Source organism: Lepidochelys kempii, chromosome 4, assembly GCF_965140265.1.
Source record: "Lepidochelys kempii isolate rLepKem1 chromosome 4, rLepKem1.hap2, whole genome shotgun sequence".
In the NCBI taxonomy this organism is placed as follows: domain Eukaryota; kingdom Metazoa; phylum Chordata; order Testudines; family Cheloniidae; genus Lepidochelys; species Lepidochelys kempii.
Window position 1 is genome coordinate 95,223,389 of NC_133259.1, and position 23,851 is coordinate 95,247,239.

Sequence of the window (23,851 nt, forward strand, 5' to 3'; positions counted from 1 at the left end):
ATTAGACAGTTTAGATCCACATAATGTAAATGCAGTTTGGATTGTATTTTCATCTTCTTGATGTGCTTTGCACAAATGTATAACCAAATTTTAATCACTGTATGCCTAGTAAATTCAGAAAGGCCAAAAAAAGTCTAGCTTTTGATGTGTTAAGTAGCGTTAATCAAAATTAGACTAGTAGTAAAGAGATTAAATTGTTTACTTCTTTAGTTAGTCAGAGACCACAAGACTAGCACAGTTCTATTTTGTTTGCAGAGATGGTCTGCCTCTGTAGCACTATAGTTCGTTTCCAATGAACTATGCATGGTTAATGTACAAAAGAACTTTTCAGATTTGCATCACAGTACTAGCTTTTACAAACTAAAAATTCTAACTCAGTCCAAAGCCAGGATTACCCAGAGAAGAAAGTACTGCAAATTAAATACTTACATTTTTCAGCTTCCTACTGTTGTCAATGTTCCTGGATGCACCCACAAAAAAGAGAGAAAAGAAAAATCAGAAAGCAGACACTGTTTCCAAGCCTGTATGCAGGCGGTCACGTGGTTCCCCTAACAAAAGCCTGCAGGATGCTTCTGCTGGTTGGAAACACAAGAAAGCTAGGAAGATGGAGTGCATTCATTCATAATGTGGGAGTATTTTGCAATCATTACTGCAATCATTAAATTACAACGCTTTAACAGCAAAGAGAAAATATGATGTAGGAGTCCCAGTGCCAAGAATGAAATATAGAGCTGCTGATTTGTACCCAAGGAAGACTAAAGTCCTAAACACTAAAATCTACTCTATTGTAGTCCAAGGGTCAAATTTTACTCTCCAATATGTCATGAATACCCAACAAATTTAATAGGAGTTGAACATGCATACACCAAGGAAGAATTTAGCCCTAAATGTTTAAATAAACATGGCTTGCCCCACAGCAGTCTCCCAAAGAAACTAAACATCATGCAGAGACCGGAAGGGAGATGAAACAATAATACAGATGATACAGTCTCCTCTAGTGCACTTGTAAAAGATTTATGTTCTGCTTTGTGAATGTATATTTAGCACTCCCATTGAAGACTAACACCCTTTTTGGGCAAAGTCAATCTATGCAGGATCCTGACACAGGGAAGAAAGGAGAGCAGCAGAATACGAACCCTGGACTCCAGAAAAGCAGACTTTGACTCCCTCAGGGAACTGATGGGCAGGATCCCGTGGGAGAATAACATGAGGGGGAAAGGAGTTGAGGAGAGCTGGCTGTATTTTAAAGAATCCTTATTGAGGTTACAGGGACAAACCATCCCGATGTGTAGAAAGAATAGTAAATATGGCAGGAGACCAGCTTGGCTTAACAGTGAAATCCTTGCTGATCTTGAACACAAAAAAGAAGCTTACAAGAAGTGGAAGATTGGACAAATGACCAGGGAAGAGTATAAAAATATTGCTCAGGCATGCAGGAGTGAAATCAGGAAGGCCATATCACACCTGGGGTTGCAGCTAGCAAGAGATGTTAAGAGTAACAAGAAGGGTTTCTGCAGGTATGTTAGCAAGAAGAAAGTCAAGGAAAGTGTGGGCCCCTTACTGAATGAGGAGGCAACCTAGTGACAGAGGATGTGGAAAAAGCTAATGTACTCAATGCTTTTTTTGCGTCTGTCTTCACGAACAGAGTCAGTTCCCAGACTGTTGCACTGGGCAGCATAGCATGGGGAGGAGGTGACCAGCCCTCTGTGGAGAAAGAAGTGGTTCGGGACTATTCAGAAAAGCTGGACGTGCACAAGTCCATGGGGCCGGATGCGCTGCATTCGAGAATGCTAAAGGAGTTGGCGGATGTGATTGCAGAGCCATTGGCCATTATCTTTGAAAACTCATGGCGATCGGGGGAAGTCCCGGACGACTGGAAAAAGGCTAACGTAGTGCCCATCTTTAAAAAAGGGAAGGAGGATCCTGGGAACTACAGGCCAGCCAGCCTCACCTCAGTCCCTGGAAAAATCATGGAGCAGGTCCTCAAGGAATCAATTCTGAATGACTTAGAGGAGAGGAAAGTGATCAGGAACAGTCAGCATAGATTCACCAAAGGCAAGTCATGCCTGACTAATCTAATTGCCTTCTATGATGAGAACTGGCTCTGTGGATGAGGGGAAAGCGGTGGATGTGTTGTTCCTTGACTTTAGCAAAGCTTTTGACATGGTCTCCCACAGTATTCTTGCCAGCAAGTTAAAGAAGCATGGGCTGGATGAATGGACTATAAGGTGGATAGAAAGCTGGCTAGATTGTCGGGCTCAACAGGTAGTGATCAATGGCTCCATGTCTAGTTGGCAGCCGGTATAAAGTGGAGTGCCCCAAGGGTCGGTCCTGGGGCCGGTTTTGTTCAATATCTTCATAAATGATCTGGAGGATGGTGTGGATTGCACCCTCAGCAACTTCGCAGATGACACTAAACTGGGAGGAGAGGTAGATATGCTGGAGGGGAGGGATAGGATACAGAGGGATTTAGACAAATTAGAGGCCAAATCAGAGGGCCAAAAGAAATCTGATGAGGTTCAACAAGGACAAGTGCAGAGTCCTGCACTTAGGACGGAAGAATCCAATGCACCGCGACAGACTAGGGACCGAATGGCTCGGCAGCAGTTCTGCAAAAAAGGACCTAGGGGTTACAGTGGACGAGAAGCTGGATATGAGTCAACAGTGTGCCCTTGTTGCCAAGAAGGCCAATGGCATTTTGGGATGTATAGGTAGGGGCATTGCCAGCAGATCGAGGGACGTGATCGTTCCCCTCTATTCGACATTGGTGAGGCCTCATCTGGAGTAGTGTCTCCAGTTTTGGGCCCCACACTACAAGAAGGATGTGGAAAAATTGGAAAGAGTCCAGCGGAGGGCAACAAAAATGATAAGGGGACTGGAACACATGACTTATGAGGAGAGGCTGAGGGAACTGGGATTATTTAGTCTGCAGAAGAGAAGAATGAGGGGGGATTTGATAGCCGCTTTCAACTACCTGAAAGGGGGTTCCAAAGAGGATGGATCTAGATTGTTCTTGGCGGTAGCTGATGACAGAACAAGGAGTAATTGTCTCATGTTGCAGTGGGGGAGGTTTAGGTTGGATATTAGGAAAAACTTTTTCACTAGGAGAGTGGTGAAACACTGGAATGCGTTACCTAGGGAGGTGGTGGAATCTCCTTCCTTAAAGGTTTTTAAGGTCAGGCTTGACAAAGCCCTTGCTGGGATGATTTAGTTGGGGATTGGTCCTGCTCTGAGCAGGGGGTTGGACTAGATGACCTCCTGAGGTCCCTTCCAACCCTGATATTCTATGATTCTAGGTTTTCTTGGTCAGCATTCCTTCAATTTGACTGGAAGTCATAAATTAGGAACCTACATGAAGTTTAAGGTTGTGAAAACACGAACAACAGGGAAATTATACGACTGCGCTTCAAATTCAACTTATTTTTAGCCAAGAAACTTCTTGGAGAACTGAGCATAAAAGGAATGTGTCTAACACTTCTGGGTATTAGACAAATAAAACAAATGTACTGCAAATGTTTAGTTGAGATCGTCCCCAGAATAAAATTAAAAGCCAATTCACTTCAAACTATGCAAGTACACTCTGGTGATAATTTTATCCGACTGCCAAAAACCAGAATGTTTGTTTACATTTATGAAAATACTGAAAGCTTGAAAAATAAAGGAACTTCAAATACTTTGCCATTTTCCCAAAACATTCTTTTTCCAGTACCTGCACCCTAAAAAAATATTGTTCATATTTTCTTTTCCACTGCTATTTTAGTATGAAAAAATGTATGTAATCTGATTAAAGACAGCCTATTTCTTTAAAGCATTAAATCATAACTTTTATAGGTGAATGATCAAAAATATGGCTAAAACACATTCCATTTAAAATGCACAAAAATAAATCACAAAAAGAATAAAAAGGTATGCCATTATTTTAATCATGTGTAGTAATACCAAAGATTTATTTTATTTTGTAGCACAGAATAAACAGTCTTTGCTACAATAAATAAGCATTCAAAATGGCTGCAGATTGAAGAGTAGACTATGGTGTCTATTTAGTAAAAACAGCCATGGAGTTTTTCCACTATAAGTCTCATAGATTTGGCTTCTGCACCTCACTCACTTACTCAACATGAACTTGGACAGTACAGGAAAAGTATTTCAGTTAGATTTCCACAGGTGGGTTTCTCTGAAGAGTCGAGGGAAGAAAAGATTTTCTGATAACGAGCAGCTCTACCACCACATTTAATTGAGGGCTAACCCTGTTCTCCAGTTTATTATTAATTTTTAGTTTAACTCATTTGAACACTGCATCAATCCCAATATTTCACAGAATATTCTAGGCAGCTGTAGGCAGAACCCTACTAGTTCTGGTAAAAAACAAAAACACCAGTGGAAGTCAGGTTAAGTAAGAGGAAAATCAGGCTCACAAAGTCTGCAAGCAGCCTGCTGCTCATTACCAGTTTAACATGCTGCTCTCATTAGGTGTACAGGTCAGGCTATATAAACAGTGAAATGTGGGCAGGGTTGTGACACATCATCATGCAAATTTGGTTGTCACGCCCTTTTACATTTCTTGGAGATCCTAAAGGCTGGTCTACACTAGAAAATTAAATCATCCCTGGTACACTGCTCAGAGGTGTGAAAAATCCACACCCCTGAGCAACATAGTTGAGCCAATTTAAATCTCCATGTAGACAACACTGAATTGACAGAAGAATTCTTCTGTCAATTTAGCTACTGCCTCTCGGGAAGGTGGATTACCTACGCCAACAGGAGAACCCCTCCTGTTGGCCAATGTAGCGTCTACACTGCAGCTTTGCAGCTGGTCTGCTGTAGCATTTTAAGTGTAGACAAGCCCTTAGTCAAATTTATGACAAGATGATTTGCTTTTACACCTCTCATTCCCCTAATCTCTCTTGATGGGACCATCCTTGAAAGACACAATGGTCCAGTTGCTAAGGTGCTAGCCCGGGAATTGGGAGACCTAGGTTCAAGTCGCTCTCCCACAGTCTTCCTGTGTGAGCTTGGGCAAGTCACTTACTCTCCTGCTGCCTCAGCTCCCCAAGCGTGAAATGGGAATAATACATCCCTGCTTCACAGAGGTGTTGAGGATCATAAAATTAGTGTCTGAGCACCTCACAACTTTAATGGAGGCCATACAGATTGATAATATAATCAACAATAATCTATGCACTCTGCTGCAGGAAGCTTTTGCATGCAGTAAGATGGGTTTCAGCTGTGATACCGCATCCTCACAGTTTACACAGAAGATCCAGGTTCAAATGAAATATTTTGCAATATTGCTCTACAATCCATTGTTCATTTTGAAGAATAAACTGACTGCAGCCTTCTCTACCCTGGAAGGTCTTAGTTTCTCAAGAGCCTTCAATTAGTAGATCAACATTACCGATCGGAGTCTTATAAAGCATCTTGAAAACAGTTTAATCTGCAATAACAAGGGCTGGGATTTTTTAAGTTCACATAGTGCTCTAATAAAATAGATACAAGAGAATGTTATCAACCTAGGATGCTCTTTGAACAATGCTTTTATTAGCATTGCCCCAGTATTTGAAAGCTTTGTGCTTGATATCACTGAAAATAAAGAAAACTAGCTTCTTCCTCTGACGGGGGAATTTCTGAACAGAACATCTAGTCTCGGCAGCAATGTGGATTCTGAAAGCTTAGTTTGTGTCTCTATTTTACATGAATGTCAGAATCTTTTTGTTCATCCTTAAACATTTACAATTAAACCACACATATCCACAGTGTTAAGACCCTAACTATAAACTGGTATTGTACTTACTTAATTGTTGTTCTGTTTGATGTGTCCTGAAGGTCACCCGGGTCAAAAAGTTGAGATTCTTTAAGCCCCAGCTCTTTGCAGCCTCTTAAGAATAAGATGGTGTTGTCCTGAAATGAGCCAAACAAAATTTAACTCCTTTTTATTACAGAAGATTATCTCAGTGAATCAACCCCTCCTCTTGCTTACCTAAATTACTGGATCATTTTCCAATGACTTAATCCACTAAATCTAGGACTAACATACTGCCAATTATATAATAAAATGTCACTTTGAAGATTCCAGAGGGGGAAAAGAGAGACATATTTTATCTTTGAAATCCATAACTGCACCACATTCATTCAGTTCTCCTTGTCAGAAGTCACACGGCAAGATTTTTTTAAATATATAAAAACAGTTGATATGCCATCTACAGTTATGCCAGCTATCTGCACAACTCTGATCCACTGCAAGTCCTGAGGCCAATAGCCATATTTCAGAACCAGTCAAAAAACACAGGTATATAATATATATTAATTCACCACTTTAAGCGTGCTACAAAAATGTTAGGTTTACATTAACTGGCCAGTTACTTCTAACTAGTGTACTTAATTACTCTGCTGCCCTCCCTCCTTAGCCTGCCAAAAGTGGGGGGCAGGGAGGGGAGAAAGACAGTCATTCTCCTCTTTTCCTCAAGCTGGAAATGTTAAACAACATTTTTCAAACAACTGAGATCTTTTCTACACAAGAAAGATGCACTTGATGATTTAGTTAAACCAGTGTCCACATAGGAATATGCATCCTTACGCCTGGCCTACATCTAAAACATAACTATCTAGCTACGTTGCTCAGGGGTGTGAAAATGTCACATCCCCTCACTGATCTAGCTAAGATGACCTAAGCCACAGCGTATCCACTGCTAGAATTCTTCCATCAACCTAGTTATTACCTCTCAAGGGGGTGGATTTTCTGCAGCGATGGAAAAACCCTTTCTGTCATCAGTCTGCGACCGAGTCGACGGAAGTTAGGAGACATAAATTACATCAGCATAAAGCTGTCACAGTTAGTATATCACTTGTGTAGACTTGGCTCCTTGCATCAACACTGCATGTACTCATCAGGAGTGCTTGTATTAATGCACAGTGTAGTATGTATCCCAGTATACAACTTGCCATCATCTGGCACACTGTCTTTTGGAAAATTTTGGCAATCCATGGTGGGGCAGAAACAAGTCGCACAGAGCTGACTGGGAGCAAGGGGTCAAGTTCCTATCATGCAACTTTCGCCATCCCATAATACCATCCATATCCCATAATTTTCCTACATTATCTTAAAAATCCCACAAACCCAGGGAGCACTTTACACTGTCAGCCATCTCTGACAGAAGCCTGGAGCCTGTACAGCTCTGCGCTGTTGCAAGCAGAGGATGAACAATCCTCTGGTATTTGCAGAGTCGCAGGACAAAACCATGGCAGCAGGACACATGATGATTGCATGGAAGACAGAGTGCTGGGAGACACAGCAAAAACTAAGTCAGGGTTGCATTCACGAAGGAGCTGCAAACAGTGGAGTGCTGCTTCTAGGCCTGAGAAACAAGCGCTGATGGGTAGGATCACATCGTACTGTGGAGAGGGGGTGACAGGAAGTGGCTGCAGAACTTTCGGATGCACAAGGCCACATTCCTGCGTACTGAGCTTGTCCCAGACCTCCAGCCATAGGCGGGGGGTGACTCTTGCATTTGGGGAGGCTGGGCATGAGAACCAGAAGCTCCCTAGAAGTGGAAGGGACCACCGGCACCTGGACCAGGGCCCCACTCGATTTCCTCTGCCTGAGGCTCTGTCTGCAGTCCATCCCCGCTCCACCCCGACACCCTGCTCCTGCTCAGCCTCTTCCCCCACTCCGCCTCTTCTTGCCCCAACCCTTCCCCCCGAGGCCACCCCCACCCGCCACTCACCCCCACTCCCTCCCCTCCCCCGAGAACCCTCCACCCACTGCTCGTTCCTCTCCGCCCCCTCCTCTAAGCCCTCCTGGCACTCACTCCAGTCTGTCCCCTCCTGCCTTAAGGATGAGCGACAGGAGGGGAGAGGAGCGAGCGGCAGGCGAGAAGAGGTGGAGTGGGGGCAGGAAGAGGTGGAGCATAGGCAGGACCACAGGGAAAGAGGTCAAGTGGGAGCAGGGCCTCATGGCGGAGCGGGACCATGGTCCAGGTGCTGGTGGCCTCCCTTGATTCTCAGGCTCTTCCACCAGCGACACTCCAAAGGCAGTGGACTGGCATGCCTCCAAAGGGAGGCACGCCACATCCAGCATCTCTTGCCCCATTTGGGGAGGCTTAACCTCCCCAAGCCACTTATACCCGCCAGCTCCAACGCAGGGACACCAGAACGAGAGCTGCACTGACAGTGGCGAAATGAGTGGCGATCAATCTAGGGAAGTTTGCAATGCTGGATTGCAATTAGACAGTGGGAAATCATTTGGAGTTAGAAAATCCATAGTGAAGGCCGTTGTCATGCAAATGAGTAGGGCCATTAATAGTCTTCTGCTACACAGGACTGCCACTCTCAATAACATGCAGGACATAGCAGATGGATTTGCAGCAATGGGATTCCTGGACTGCAGTGGGGTGATAAATGGCACTCATATCCTTATTTTGGTACTTGCCCACCTGGCCATAGAGTACATCAACAGGAAGGGCAACTTTTCTGTGGTTATGCAAGCACTGGTGAATCACCAGGGACGCTTTACCACCATATGGTTTGCACCAATTTAACTATATTAAGAACTGACACCTTTTGTAGACCCAGTACAACTTTCTCCTGTAGACAAGTCTTGAGGTCACGGGGAACAAGTGACAATCAGGGTCTATGGGCTTCCGAGGAACTGCCAGAGCATTAGGAATAGCTGATTAAGTTTGGGCAGGAGGTAGCAGACTGCACAAATTTCTTCACCCATACTCCCCCCTACCCCTTCTCTCTTCTTCCCCCTGAAGATGACCCGCCTCCAGTTGGTGGGGAATAGTAGTGCCATAAAGTGTGCTGGAGCAGTTCTGGGTTCTTTTCTTTTGAACTTCAAAAATAATTTCAGTAGAAGAATAAGCAAACATTTGAAGCTTTTCACTCCTCTCTGAAGCCCTTCTCATCTATCCCTATTTGAAGAGAAACCGCTCCGGCACAGAACTCTTGCCATCGCTACATTTGTTCCCATGTCTTTGTTTATGTTGCACTTGCACAGATCTGCAAGAACGTCACTGTTTATTTTTTCGGTGTGCAGTGATCAGCACACTAATCGCTCTGGCATTCAGCATACCAACATCAGTGCAAACAAAGCTTGCTGTCAGCAGCCACATTGCAAAATCTGGGCTTCAAAAATTTGGAGTGCTCCAAATCTTCCTCCAACCCCTGGCTAAAATTTAATAGCTATGGAGGGAAGCCAGGGAAGAAGCAGCAGCAATTGGGAGAACAGAGAGCCTACAACCATGAGAGGAAGGCTCATTTGTGACATGAAAAGACTCTTTTAAAATTGCCATCTGTTTTGCTATTTGCATTATAATTTTTCCATACTAATTCCAACTGAAACATGAACAATACTGTGTTTTGCCTTTGAAGGAGCACAATATGGTTTGTTTCCAAATGGTGGGTGGAGCAGGGTTCAATTCTAATAAAAGTTTGGTTACCTAAGTGTGAAGCATTTTTAAAAAGTAATTTTTGTTACAAAATATCCAAGACAAACAGACTTGGGAAATGATCAAAGGATAGGATGGCTCAAGGGATTTTTAACAACGCCTCTTTCCTTTAGGTCCGAAATTCCAATCCAACCTACGTCAACAGTGACCAAAATTGGTAAACACACAAATGACTGGACTACATGAAGTGTGGTCCCAGTGCCCATATTAAAAAAATCCACTCTCACAATGCTAAAGCTGTTTTTGCATATGCTGTTGCAGTGATTGTGACAATGAAGTCAACATTTGAAAACAGTCACAACACAGTATCATGAGTTATTTCCTGCTTTATAGTTATTTCCTATTTTAAGTATAGTGAAACACTGTGATAAAGAGGGGATAACAGTGGTTTTTTAAAAATGGTGACCACTATAAGGTATGTTTTTTTCATCACTGAGGTTGGATTTTTTTTTTTTTTAATGTTGACAGTTTTATGGTTTTCAGTCCCTGGTAGCCCTAGAAGCACAGCAACATTTATTTAAGGAAGAGAAATTGATGTTTGAGAGTGACAGATGAGCGGGATAAACCTGCAAAATGCTTCGGATTCCTACAGGCTGCCAATCCAAAACCAGAATGCTTCCAACAGTACTACAGAACTGAAGCTTTTCTGGTTTGGCTCAGTACTACCTAAAATTGTGTTTATTGTTTTTTTAACATACTGGTAAACTATCCTGCTAAACCACAAGAGGGAGGGGGAAAAAGATTTGTTATTAAAGCACAGGATTGAGAATCATGTGACCAAAGTTCTCTCTCTGTATTGTCACAACTTTCATTCGCAAAGTCACTTTCTGGGCTCCATTTTCTTCAGCTATTAAAATAAAGGGAGATCTTGCTTCCCCCATCTCACCAGGAGTGCTGTGAAGCTCAATTCAACATCTTCACTGCTTTGAAATCAGCTGACGGAAGGTGATCCAATTTTTTTTTTTTAGTTGCATAACTATATGAAGGATTTCATGTAGATGGATACTAAGTGGAAAGAAAATGCATTTTCTTATTTTACAGCTCACTCAAGTATCTTAACATTTAGAAACACTCAGCAAGAAGTTGCAAATTTATATATCTGAGGTTTAGAAAATAATTGCTTTCAACTCCTGCATATGCAGCAATGCATAATTAGTTTGGTGCATTATTAAGCGGGCAGGAGGTTGCGTTCCTATGAATGATCTTGCTCATGGAGACAAGCAGGGAGAAACTGTCATCGGATACAACACATCATTTCCTGTGCTCCTTTAAGAAAAACAATGGTGTCTAAAGATTGTTACTTTAATTTCTTTGTTTATAGCAAACACACACGGAGAATCATTTCAATCAATAGGACATCTTCCTCTGTACTTGTCACCTGTAATGTAGAGGGGGGAAATGACTTTAGGGATTAAGCGCTTCATTTTCTTTTATTAAAATGCTGGATGTTAAACTTGGAAGAGGTCTAATATTGGTAAACTTTACAAGTTATAACTGGCCACTCACCAAAGAAATACATCAACACCAGGACAAATACAGAGTACAAACAAACAATGATTTTAAGCATTAAACAGTCTGACACTTGTCTGCGAGAACTCATTAGGCTTGCTATTAGCATTCACATATAAGCAAACCTATCTTGCTTACTAAGATTACAAATTTAAAAGTTACTGGTCTGAATCCTGTGCTAAAACTGAAAACTTCAGGCTGGAAAGATTATAGTGTATACGAAACACTACAGGCTTTCACAGTTGAAATTCAATATAGACAACTTTTCAAATTTAAGGAACAAGAAAAAATCTTAGTTACTTGTGTAGTATTATGATAAAATTTTCCACACAGAGTGTGACTGGCATAAATCACAAAATACTTATTCCCACAGAAAATGGAAATTGATGATTGTTTAGAATAGCCAACCTGTAAAATCACTGTACTGTACATTCATACAGTAGCACTGCCAACTCTGAAAATAAGACAGACTAGTGTGAATCAAATATTCACAGCAGGCAAATTCCCTCCCTATTATTTGCTGATCAGATGCAAAGGCAAACAGCTTGAATTGGACTATCTCCACTCATTGCATCTTTCACAACAGCAAAATAAAGTATTCATGCTCATTTTTACAGTACTGCAGCTTAGAATAACTGCTCAATAGTTAGGAATGATCCCATGACTAATTATTGAATGTCCTAGATCAGGAATAAGGATGAACTCCTTAAAAAAAAAAGAACTCTATATAACACTGGATGCTGTGAAATGAAGGGGCTATGCTGACAATGTCGAAACGCATTTGAAAGATTGGCTAGATTTGAATGATTCTCAGTAGCATTACCATGTTTGGGAGCAGAGCTATGTGGGAACCCGATTTTCTGTTTGAGGGATTTTCACAATTTTGAAATTTCCTGAATGGAAGAAAACTAAAAAATTACAAAGTTTTCTGCAAACCAAAAGTCTCAAAAAATTTGCATTTTGTTTTGACAAAAATAAAAAATGTTTTGTTCCTATTTAGACTTTTAAAAATTTATAATAGAAATATAAAATGAAAAACATTTGAACAGAAAATCGTTTTGAAACAGAGAAATCTAGATGTCCTATTAACGTTCAAATATTACATTTCAACCTTACTGAAAGGGTTGGATTTTTTTAAAATTTTCACTTGGCAATCAATTTTGGTGAAAGACAATGTTTCTGCAAAACATTTTGCTTTTGACAAATCAGCATTTTTCAGTTCTGTCCAAAAATTTCTAGCCAGCTCTCTATTTAGTCTCTGAGCTATTTCGCAGCCAGAACTGAAGGAAATACCCCAAGTCACAGAGTTAAAGGCTATTACACTGAGTGAATGCTGTCCACATTATTTTTGCTACAGAAAAACTCATTTGCTGTTTGTTTTAACAAGTATTACATACTGTTGGAAGATGAAAGCAAAAGAGAAGGTAAGACGGCAAGGAAGGAAGCAGAAGGTAAACTTACTGGTAAGTCAGTTTTGACCCAGTCCTCTCTTCTACCACAAAATTCCAGACCAGCAAAAATTATAGCCCTATCTAACCCAAATGGCAAGGAAGCTAAACATCTGTTATTTACCGACATTACAATATCCAGGCTTCACCCACTACATTCAGTAACTTAGAAAGCAGACAAAGAGTCAAGACCTTAATATTAGGGTTGCCAACTTGGCGATATTTAAAAACCGGACACTCCAGCAGGAGTGCTGGAACCTCCCCTGCCCCGCCTCTTCCCCTCAAGGTCCCACCTCTGCCCTGCCCATTCTCCCAAAGCCCCCCTACCCTGCCTCTTCCCCTGCGGCCCTGCCCCATCTACTCATCTTCCTCCTTGCCCCCCATCTGCCCACTGCTTTTTCCCTCCCCTCAGGTCAAGAGGGACTTGCCCACGGAGTCAGGGCTGGGAGCTGCAGTCACCCGACGAAGGTAGGAGGTGGCCCCAGCTGAGCAGGAGCTGAAGTGGGTGATGACCCAGCCCCTTCCCACCTCACCCACTCACAGTAACCGGACTTTGTGTTGTCCAGTCAGTAGATCCGACCAGACACTGTCAGGTCCCCTTTTCGACTGGACTTTCCAGTCGAAAACTGGCACCTAGCTACCCTACTTAATACAAAGAATAGTGAAGAAAAGTAAGTAAAGGAGGGGGAAATGCAAGAAAAGAAAATGAGCAGCCTAACACAAAGTTATTGGCTCTTCCCCCATCCTAAACAAGATTTCATGACAGTAAGGAGATGGGCAGTGTGCAGGCAGTGCTTAATTTGTGCCAGGGCTGAGCCCCAGTACCTCTGGGCTTGGCTGTTCATAGCCCCGGCATCTCTTGGCTTGCTGCTTCAGTTATGAAAGTAAAAAAATTGCTTGAGCCCCAGCACCTCTTTCATTACACATGAAGCATTGTGTGAAGGTAAGGAGGAGGAATTAATTAGCATGGAGCCCTATAGAATTTTGCGATCAAAAGTGAACCTTAGAAAATGAGTGCAGCAGTAACTAGATTAGGATGGAGGAGAAAAAAAAACTTTGAAAAACAATTGGTTGAATGAAGGTAGAACTATAAGACTATAAGGAAGGAAAGCTGTGAGAGGATGGGGAGAAGTCTGGACGAGTCTGAAGTTTGTCCAAAACACCTTCAGATAGGGTATTTCAATATCAGTGCCCTTATGTGCCTAGCTGAGGAGAGCGTAAAATAATAAGATTGCTTAGGAAGAAAGCAAAAAAAGGATTTCTCTCTCTAGGGATCAAAAAAACCCCACCCAATCCAACAAAAAACCAGCAGCCACCTTTTAAACAAAAGGAAAACCCCAGTAAAGGTAAATGGGTCTGATGAGGCCCTCTGTCATAACTGGAATCTCTTATGTTTATTAACCATTTGGTTTTGAAGCACTTAATTGGAAGTTGTTAATCAAGGAGGAGAGTTTCCTGCTACCAGCAGACACTCAGCCACTTAATGGGGGGGGGGGGGAATCTTAAAATCATTAACTTTTCCCTTATACCTTTCAAGATAGCGTAAGAATTCAAGAGTGGGGCAGAGAAAGGAGGAACCAAGAATGAGCAGAACAAGAACAACAAGCAGAACAAGAGAGTAGCATCCAGCACAGATCTAAACAAAAAAAGTGTATTAGGTATGGAAACTAGGAGTGCCTGGATCAATATGATATAGGAAAATGGCTTAATATCAGCTCAACTTGTTCTTTGGGGATGGAGAGGGAACAGTTGCCCAGATGCCAGTTCTTCTTGTCTTTTCAGGGCTGGCCTTAGTGTTTTTGGCAGCCAGCAAAATGTTTTAAAGTCAATCCCAAATAACTGGTTTCAGAGTAGCAGCTGTGTTAGTATGTATTCGCAAAAAGAAAAGGAATACTTGTGGCACCTTAGAGACTAATAAATTTATTTGAGCATAAGCTTTCGTGAGCTACAGCTCACTTCATCGGATACATTCAGTGGAAAATGCAGTGGGGAGATTTATATACACTATGTGTGTGTATAATATATATATATATATTTATATACACAATGTGCATATTTATATACATAGTGTATATAAATCTCCCCACTGTATTTTCCACTGAATGCATCCGATGAAGTGAGCTGTAGCTCACGAAAGCTTATGCTCAAATAAATTTGTTAGTCTCTAAGGTGCCACAAGTACTCCTTTTCTTTTCCCCAAATAACTGGCTCTTATATACTATGATCCTACCCACTCTCCATTAATATGGACAAGGATGTTATGATTTACCACCATATTATTTTCTTTGAAAAAACCTGAAAAAACAAAAACCAAGGTCCCCCAAAGGTTACTAAATGAAACCCAAGACACATACTAAATGATTCACATTGTACACATTTATTTCTCAAATATCGACACACATTGTTCAACTTAAAAGCTTGCAGTTCTGTAAGAAAAAACAGAAGCCCAATAATAGAGTCCCCAGTCAAACAAATTAGACCTGTCACTCTTTTGTATCTCTCCTTACATAGTAATACACATACCAACTGAACTGCTTTTTAAGCACGTAGCATATAACACAATGTTGACCAAGCTAATCAGTGTTCTCATATCTTGTCTAGCACATTTTTTTTTTTATTATTTGTACTCTGGTGGTACCCAGCAACTGTAATTAAGTTTGGGCTCTATGTGGTATGCACTGTGCAAACACACAACAAAATACAGTCCTAAAGAACTTACAGCATAGACAGACAAGACGGACCAAGGGTTGGGATGGAAGGGTATCTAACATGCAAGCATAGTGAGGCGGGTGATGCATGGCAAATGTTAATTCTGCAGGTTTTTAAAATTTGTTTTGTTTTATAAATTATAGCGGGGAACGATGTAAGAAGGGGAAGGGGATAAGTTATTAGGACCATAAGAGTAGAGGGAAAAGGGTAATACGGAGGGTGGGAGAGAAGGGAGAAACAGAGGAGGAAAAAAGGAGAGAAAGAAGAGACCATGCAGGGGCAAAACTATGTGGAAGAAGTGGACATATATATCCATAATCAAAGAAAAAACATAGCCTTATGACATCACTGCCATCCAAAGATATCCTGCAGCTGGCTGCCTCAGCTCACAGCTCCTGTCAGGGGAGGAAAGTTTGTTTGTTCCTGGGGCTATTCCACCCAGAGTTTATCTTTCTTCACAGGTCCACATGACTGGGGATATGGGTGGGAGGAGGCTGCACGTGCCCTGGATGCCTATCATCACGTCTGTTCTTTGCCAATGCCTGTTAGGTACGGACATGAGCCTGAATAGCTGGTTCACAAGGCTCTCCTTCATCTTTAAGACTAGTTAGCAGGTTAGTGCCCTTTCACTTCTCCTTATCTCAAACTTTGACAGGTCCCTGGTTCCAGTGCAGGGGAGATTCTGTTGTGTTCTGTGCCCACCTTCGCCCCCTGCAGAGTACAAAATTTAATCACTGGGAAAATTTGTGAACTGGGCAACCTGTAGTAGTTGCTGTTAGAATATTGGTTCTATAGCTTATCCCTACAGACAAAGGGCTGGGGAGGGAATGAGGAGAATTCTGCAGTATGTATGTACCTGAATGTACGTGCAGACAAATTTTCAAACATACTGACCAACTGATACCCTAATCTTGTGGGAGTGAAGGTATTTACCATCCTGATTTTACAGAGGTGAGTCTTTTAGTTTTTCTTTAATTAAAATTCTTCTTTTAAGATCCTGATTGTTTTTTTATTGTTCTTAAGATCCAAGGGTTTGGGTTTGTGTTCACATATGCAATTTGGTGAGGATTTTTATCAAGCCTTCACCAGGAAAGGGGTGTAGGGCTTTGGGGGATATTTTGGGGGGGACGATGTCTCCAAGTGGGCTCTTTCCCTGTTCTTCATTTAACATGCTTGGTGGCGGCAGCATAGGGTTCAAGAACAAGGCAAAGTTTGTACCTTGAGGAAGTTTTTAACCTAAGCTGATAAGAATAAGCTTAGGGGATCTTTCATGCAGGTCCCCACATCTGTACCCTAGAGTTCAGAGTGGGGAAGGAACCTAAAACAAGGCTCAAACAGAGGGCATTTCTCTGACTTGCCATCACTAGGAAACAACCAGTGTAGACTGGTTTGCCTACAGACATAAGCCAGGTTGTGTCCTGCAGACTCTATACTTCCCCAGGCCATGCTCTGACTTTGAGGCCAGTATAATCATAGCCATATGCCTGCTTTCACCTCTCCTTGGACATGGGGTGCCTTCGTGCCATTGTGGCTACTGGCACCTCAAAGGTATGGTAGCAGCCACTTCACAGCATAGACAAGATTCCTTTCCATCCCTATCCTGCACCTTCCAGAGCTATCCAGCATCCAGTCCACACTACTTGTCTGCTTGACAACTTAGGCCTCCATGATTTCCTGACTTTCTCTACAACCTTCTTTATTTTTGACCAGTGACCTCAAGAGGAGGAGAAGGGAAAATAAGAACAGGGCTATGTTTAGTGAGCAGATACCTGAGCAAGGACTCCCTGGTAAAACCCAGGCCCTACTGAAATCAGTGCAAATTCACCCCATGATTTCATTGCAAATAGGGTGACCAGATGTTCCAATTTTATAGGGACAGTCCCGATATTCAGGACTTTCTCTCATATAGGTGCCTATTACTCCCCAGCCCTGTCCCAATTTTTCACACTTGCTATCTTGCCACCCTAATTGCAAAGCAGCTAAAACTAAGGGAAGGACAGAGTACAGATGGCTAGGGCTAGAGGGGCTCAGCACCCCAAATCTCTCTCTGCTAGCCAGGGCATAGTGCTACCAGAGTGATGCAGAGCATTGCTCCAGCACCAGACATAGAGGGCAGAGCTATACTTCGGCATTTCAGAACGAGTCACAGCATACTCCCTACCCATCACCTTCGCTCCACTCCCAGCTTCCCTGTGCACGTGCACCCACCTGCCGACCCTGCTTGAGACTTGTAGTCTCACCTGCCTCTAGCTAGCTTTGGGCTCGGCACACTAGAACTTCCACAAGGCCGGGCGGGAGGCTGAGGCTACACGCTGGGGAAGCAGCAGTGCGTGCATGCTGGGTTGACTGTGTCAATGTCAGCCGCGACTCCCTAGAGTTCAAGGGTATAGGCTTTGCAAAGGTACCAATACCGATCAGGCGAACTGCTCTCCCACCCCGCATGCTCCTTCTGGACATCAGAGACAACCCTCTGCCCTTCCCTAGCTCTGCTAGATCACGGGGAGTTATTCATTTCTCCCCCTCCACCCGCCCAAACACCCCATCTTATCTCCTACTCCTTTTGCCACATTTTACTTTGTTTTGTCTGGCATTAAATTAACTAAATATCCCTAGCCCTGGCCCAACCCTGCAGAACAGGAGCTGCTACACTGTAGGTGATCTCGCTCTCCAACCCCTCCCCCACCACCTCGGGGCCTCCCCTCCACACCAGGCCAAGATAGGGACAGGGACCCCCTACACACACACACACACCAGAGAGCTGGGCTTGACACACCCACCCACAGAGAGCAGACTCTCTCCAAATGTGGGTGGGAAACTGCCCCCAATACGCACACCTTGCCTTCCCCCAAGAATATTTTCACTAGCTGCCTATGGGACAGAGACAGAGACAGGTGAAGCTTGGATCCTTATGCTGCCTGTGAAATGACTGTCATTTGGCCTGTTTCCTTCTTGGTAAGAGACTATGACATTTGATGCTATGCAATCTTACCGGAAAATGCAGAAAATTTCATGGCAAGACAGAGATTTAAAGAAATGTCATATCACATCATATTGTTAACAATACAAAACAGCTCAGGATCCAGGTTCAACACTTCTCTTTATCTTGTATCTCCTCGTTATCCATTGAGCCAGCAATACTTTATTTCATTTATCTGAACAAAATGCTGCAAAGAGAAAAATCTAACCTTCATATATATTTTTTAAAAATGTGGGATTATTCTATTTGTGTTAAAATAAAATCTTTAATATAGACTTCAAGGACCACTGAAAACATGCTCTGTTTTTACTCTCCTAGTGTTCTAGGACACCATTGTCCTCAGACCTTTGTGCACTTGAATTGTTTTGAAGGAAACTGGGCATTCACTCCCAAAGCCACCTACTTAACACACGAATACAGCATGATCATATCTGCTGCCCCTCAACTGACCTTCACAGCAAAATACAAAAATGAATCAGACCTACAGATTAAAAAAGCTACTTTACAAGTTTACACTGTATTTTTATGTAACAATTAGGAGACCACACAGTGCGAAAAAATATAAACAGAGCATGAATACCCACTTAAGCTATCTCAAAACAAAGGCAGCCAGCCAAAATCTACTGTTTAAGGCAAAGTGTTTTAATAGCTAAGGAAAATATTTCTAGTTTAAAATCTAAGTTATTCACATAAATGACTACAGTAGATGTTATTAAAAACCAAACATCCTATTAATCAGAGACTACCGAGTAATAGGACCACCAAAGAAACATTAGACATATATTTAGCATTCAGATTTAGAGTACAGTTTTTACAAGATGCATTGCTAACAAAAGTATATCCACCTGCATATTTCTAAAAATGACTTTAGGTGTTGCATATAATTTAATGATGTTTGAAGCCATAGATCAAAAAGGTGTAGCCTGTAAAATAATTCAAGTAAAACAGTAGTAATAATTTAAACTCTAATGTAAACAAATTGCATTTGTAAATCTTTCATGCGTTAAAGATGTCAATCAAGGATGGATATATATATATATTTTTTGTTGAAGAATTGCCACTTTCATGTCTGTAATTGCGTGACCAGAGAGATTGAAGTGTTCTCCGACTGGTTTTTTAATGTTATAATTCTTGACATCTGATTTGTGTCCATTTATTCTTTTACGTAGAGACTGTCCAGTTTGGCCAATGTGCATGGCAGAGGGGCATTGCTGGCACGTGATGGCCTATATCACATTGGTAGCTGTGCAGGTGAATGAGCCTCTGATAGTGTGGCTGATGTGATTAGGCCCTATGATGGTGTCCCCTGAATAGATATGTGGACACAGTTGGCAACGGGCTTTGTTGGAAGGATAGCTTCCTGGGTTAGTGGTTTTGTTGTGTTTTTGTTGTTTGGTCACTCGATTACAGACCTAAAAGTGGCAATTCTTCAACAACAAAACTTCAAAAACAGACTCCAATGAGAGACTGCTGAATTGGAATTCATTTGCAAACTGGATACAATTAACTTAAGCTTGAATAAAGACTGGGAGTGGATGTGTCATTACACAAAGTAAAACCATTTCCCCATGTTTATTTCCCCCCCTCCTGTTCCTCACACATTCTTGTCAACTGCTGTAAATGGCCCACCTTGATTATCACTACAAAAGGTTCCCTCCCCCTCCCCCGCTCTCCTGCTGGTAATAGCTCACCTTACCTGATCACTCTTGTTACAGTCTGTATGGTAATACCCATTGTTTCAAGTTCTTTGTGTATATAAAATCTCCCCACTGTATCTTCCACTACATGCATCTGATGAAGTGAGCTGTGGCTCACGAAAGCTTATGCTCAAATAAATTTGTTAGTCTGTAAGGTGCCACAAGTCGTCCTGTTCTTTTTGCGGATACAGACTAACACGGCTGCTACTCTGAAACAGTTAAAATACAGTCTCTGCTGCACACCGCTCTATTCAGGGAACTGAACACGGAAGAGCATATGCCCAGGATTGAGAAAGAGCTGGAGTTTTGTTTAGCATTTTTAAAAAAGTTTCAACTATAAGGACGCAAAAGAAACAGACATTTAAAAATAAAAATCAGCACCACATGAAACATTTGAAAATGAACAGACTTTCGCCAGCTGGCAGTCTCTCACAGCTTCTTGTAAACATAGCTGCTATTAATGTGATTATATTATTTCTCCCTTTTCTTTTACATCTTCTGTTTTCTTTTTCCTGTCAAATGAAGCAAAGTTATCTTTCATTTAAAGCCAATAAATAGCAACGATTGGCCAACACTAATACTATACTCAGCGCATTGAGAACAAACAGCTACCACAAGGACCATTGCGCTACACAGCCACAGAGTTGACTGCCACTAAGCCCGCACTCTATCCATTGCAGCTGCTGTAGGTGGACCTCAAAAAACGCAAGAAAACTGCCGTAGGGGCTGAGGTTCTGGCAGTAGCTGTAACAGTTGTACCAAATTCCCAAAAGCAAAAAGCAAAATAGTTACAGCCGCCAAGGACTCATTCCTTCTCAGTTTATGACCTTTGGGAGAAGAGCAACAAATTCCTTTACTCCTTTTAATTTAAACATCTACTTCTTACTTGCCAAAGAATATGTTTTAATAATCTCTTATGTTCTGGGTTTGATAAACATCAAAAATCTCTCTGCTGCCACTACATGATACCCAACTTTTTCCCCCTCCAATTCATAGGTTTACATTTTCATGCCAATATTAGACAAAATATAGTAAAGAGTTCTTTAATGCAAGGTTTCTTTTATCATCATTTTAGAAGCATTTCAATCCAAAAATATATGAAATTATGTGCAAAAAATTAGCTTTATGCACTGACTTAAGTTCCAGCACATTCCAATTGAAAAACTTACATTATTATTTTTACTTCCAGCAAATAATAAACACAGAAAGCCTTCATGTTTGGATGTATAAAACTATAGCAATTAGGAAGGGGAAACAAAATCAAAACCTTTATGTAGGTCTGTTGCACTGTACACAACTTTGAATACACCAAAATAACTATGTTAAGAGAATATTTAAAAGTCTCAGCCTGGTAATGACAGAGCATGCATCCGATGAAGTGAGCTGTAGCTCACGAAAGCTTATGCTCAAATAAAATTGTTAGTCTCTAAGGTGCCACAAGTACTCCTTTTTTATTTTCTTTTTAAACTTGAACTCTGTTCATCTTTCCACCTAGCCTAAATAGTTATGCTATGTATTGTTGCACAGTCTTTACATAATTACATGCTGTTTCTCAAATACAAAATATAAAATTAGTGTATATATAGTATATTGCAATTTCCCCCCCATTTTTGTATATTTATGTTCATTTCATTGCCACGGTTATCCAGAATATCTCTGGCTGTATTTTTTTTATATGGCAAATATCAGCAGTAAGAAAAGTTTTAACAGTGTAGGGAGAAAACTGCAAGTTCCATTTTGTTTAGGCACTTTGCCATTTTGTTTGTAAGGAGTTTATGTTTGTCCACCATGTTGGTGACCTCCTTCTTGAGACAATTGGCACTTTTTTTCTCTCTAAGGCAGGAAAGAGCAAGGGTCACATGGCCTGTGATCTGCCTAGTAACAGGAGAGCATAAAAGACTGCTGCACCCGAGAGGAGAGGCTGTCCTTCCTGGTGGCAGCGCAGTACACGTCCTAGCCAAGACTTCGAGGCATCTACAGAAAACCACAGAAGAAGATCCAAACTCCATAGTTCCAGTTATCAGTTCCTGATTGATTCCTATCTTACCTGTATCCTGAACTCCTATTTCCTCACCTTGCTGTCTTGATGTATTCCATCTGTGATGTACTCTGTCGTGGGTCCATTCCTCCAAACCTGGTGTAGTATGCTGTGTACCTCTGTACCTTACCTGTAGTAAATTCCCCTTTGTCCTCATGGGTTTGGGACCTTAACTTTATGTCCGTTTGTTGTGCCAACTTGTACCTATATGCCCTTTGTGTATTGTTTTGCTGGAGGTCCTATAAGTTACTGTTTCCTGTTTCAATCACTGTTTAATAAACCAGTTTGCTTTACAGTTAATCCTGTCCTTCGTTTTCTCTCCGTCGATAGATGAGGTTTGGGGTAATGAGTCTGCTGGGCGGGGACTCTGAGGTGTGGAACCTAGAGCACATCCAGTTAACCCGAGGCAAGAGCTGAGTTCCTGGTTAACATATTTCTGGCAACCGCAACAGGACCCCCATTTGAGTTTGCTACGGGCAGGCTCCATACAGTAATTAAAGTGTTTGATTTATGTGGTACTGTATTGGCTTCTGTCCACTGACCATGTGGGTGGGATCGACTCCAGGATACCAGATCAGTAACCTCCAGTTAGATTAAGGGACACAAAGCAGCAGGCCAGTGTGCAGCTGCTAGCAATGGGCCAGTGACTTGTTTCCCCCTGGAAAGGAATCCAAGAGGGGTGCTAACTATGAGTGTTAGCGGGTGGACAGCGAGCTGGGAAGAGTGAGTCCCAGTTGCAGACATGAGAGTCAGGTAGCGGGCTGGGAGGCGCACTCAGCACTGCGGGCCTTCAGTGGTCTACTGAGTCTAGATGAAAACAGTGCAGGCAGACCGAGACGCAACGGATCAGTTCTGCAAGCAGCTTGGTGTCGCAGTCACACTGGTCTGAACAACCAAGTAACAAGGAGAGGCTAATATCCTGTTCCAACTTTGGGATAGGCACTGATAGAATGGTGACCCAGTTTATGATTCACAGAGTGCTGGCATAAAAGCTGGTGACACTTGTGAGATACAGGAACGGACTGCAAGCAGCAGTAGTCCTGACAGGAGTTGCCGACACCCACCAGTCGAGCAGACCGGAGTGTCTCCTGGTTTACAAAACCAGCAGTGAGTGTTCTGTGTGCCACTGAAAGAAAATTGAGATTCAGTCCGGGGGAAGTCAGGTCTTGAAACAAAAGAAAATGAGTAAACTATCTAGATCCAGTTGATGGGAAGTGCAGCAAAATAAAGATGAATTGGCAGAGTCTACTGAATTATTTGGAAAAGGGAAAAAACTGGGGGTTCCAGGATTGTTTGCGGGAACTGGTGCTTACCAAACCTTGGGTTTAAAATGGAAGGAGTTTTTAACAGCTAAGTCTAAGCCTTGTTATAAAACTAAGAAGCAAGCATTGATCTATGGTTTAGCTTTAGTGGCTAAGGAACTAAAAGCAATGTAGGATGTTAGAACAAGAGATCTCCCAGTTAAAAATCCAGGATAGTGAAAGACTTACAGGCCTACAAAGAGCAGAAAGTAAAATAAAAGGGCTGTCTGCTCAAAATTTAAGTTATGTAACAGAGTTAGGCAAACTAGAGCTTGCACTGCAGGAAACTTAAACCCTCCACAGCAAAAGGGAAAGGCCCACCACATTGGCAAGTGTAAAGGGAGATTTCTGAACATTTAATCAGCACATGCTGATAGATACTGGTGCTGCTATTTCTCTTCTATGCTCCAAGGCAGAACTTCGAATAAAACAATTGCCAGCTCAAGAACTAAAGATCCTGGAAGGTTTCAATGGGCAAGAAAGCTTAGTTCCATTTATAAAACCAACAGTCTGTCTAATTGATCCATTCCTCATAACCACATCCTTTGGAATACAGCATCTGGACAATCAAGATATATTAGGCATGGATGTGCTGTCCAAAATGAACATCACTGTGGACTTGCCTAACCAAGTGCTGCGCAAGAAGAAACGAAGGTGAAAGGATGCCAATGAATACCTGCATCCCATTGAATAGCCACTGCTAAGGATCCAGAAGCCTTGACACTG

At 42.0% G+C, this 23,851-nt stretch overlaps 1 protein-coding gene across 8 annotated transcripts in view; it reads right to left on the bottom strand.

The window, feature by feature from the left end:
- LIMCH1 (LIM and calponin homology domains 1) overlaps positions 1-23,851 on the bottom strand; it is a 338,435-nt gene that overhangs the window by 119,967 nt on the left and 194,617 nt on the right. For all 8 annotated transcript variants that reach the window (XM_073342172.1, XM_073342171.1, XM_073342181.1 and 5 more), the window contains 2 exons: positions 5,792-5,898; positions 430-460 (listed from right to left, as the gene is read on the bottom strand). In XM_073342172.1, coding sequence (XP_073198273.1) covers positions 430-460; positions 5,792-5,898 — 138 coding nt within the window. The remainder of the gene's footprint in view (positions 1-429; positions 461-5,791; positions 5,899-23,851) is intronic.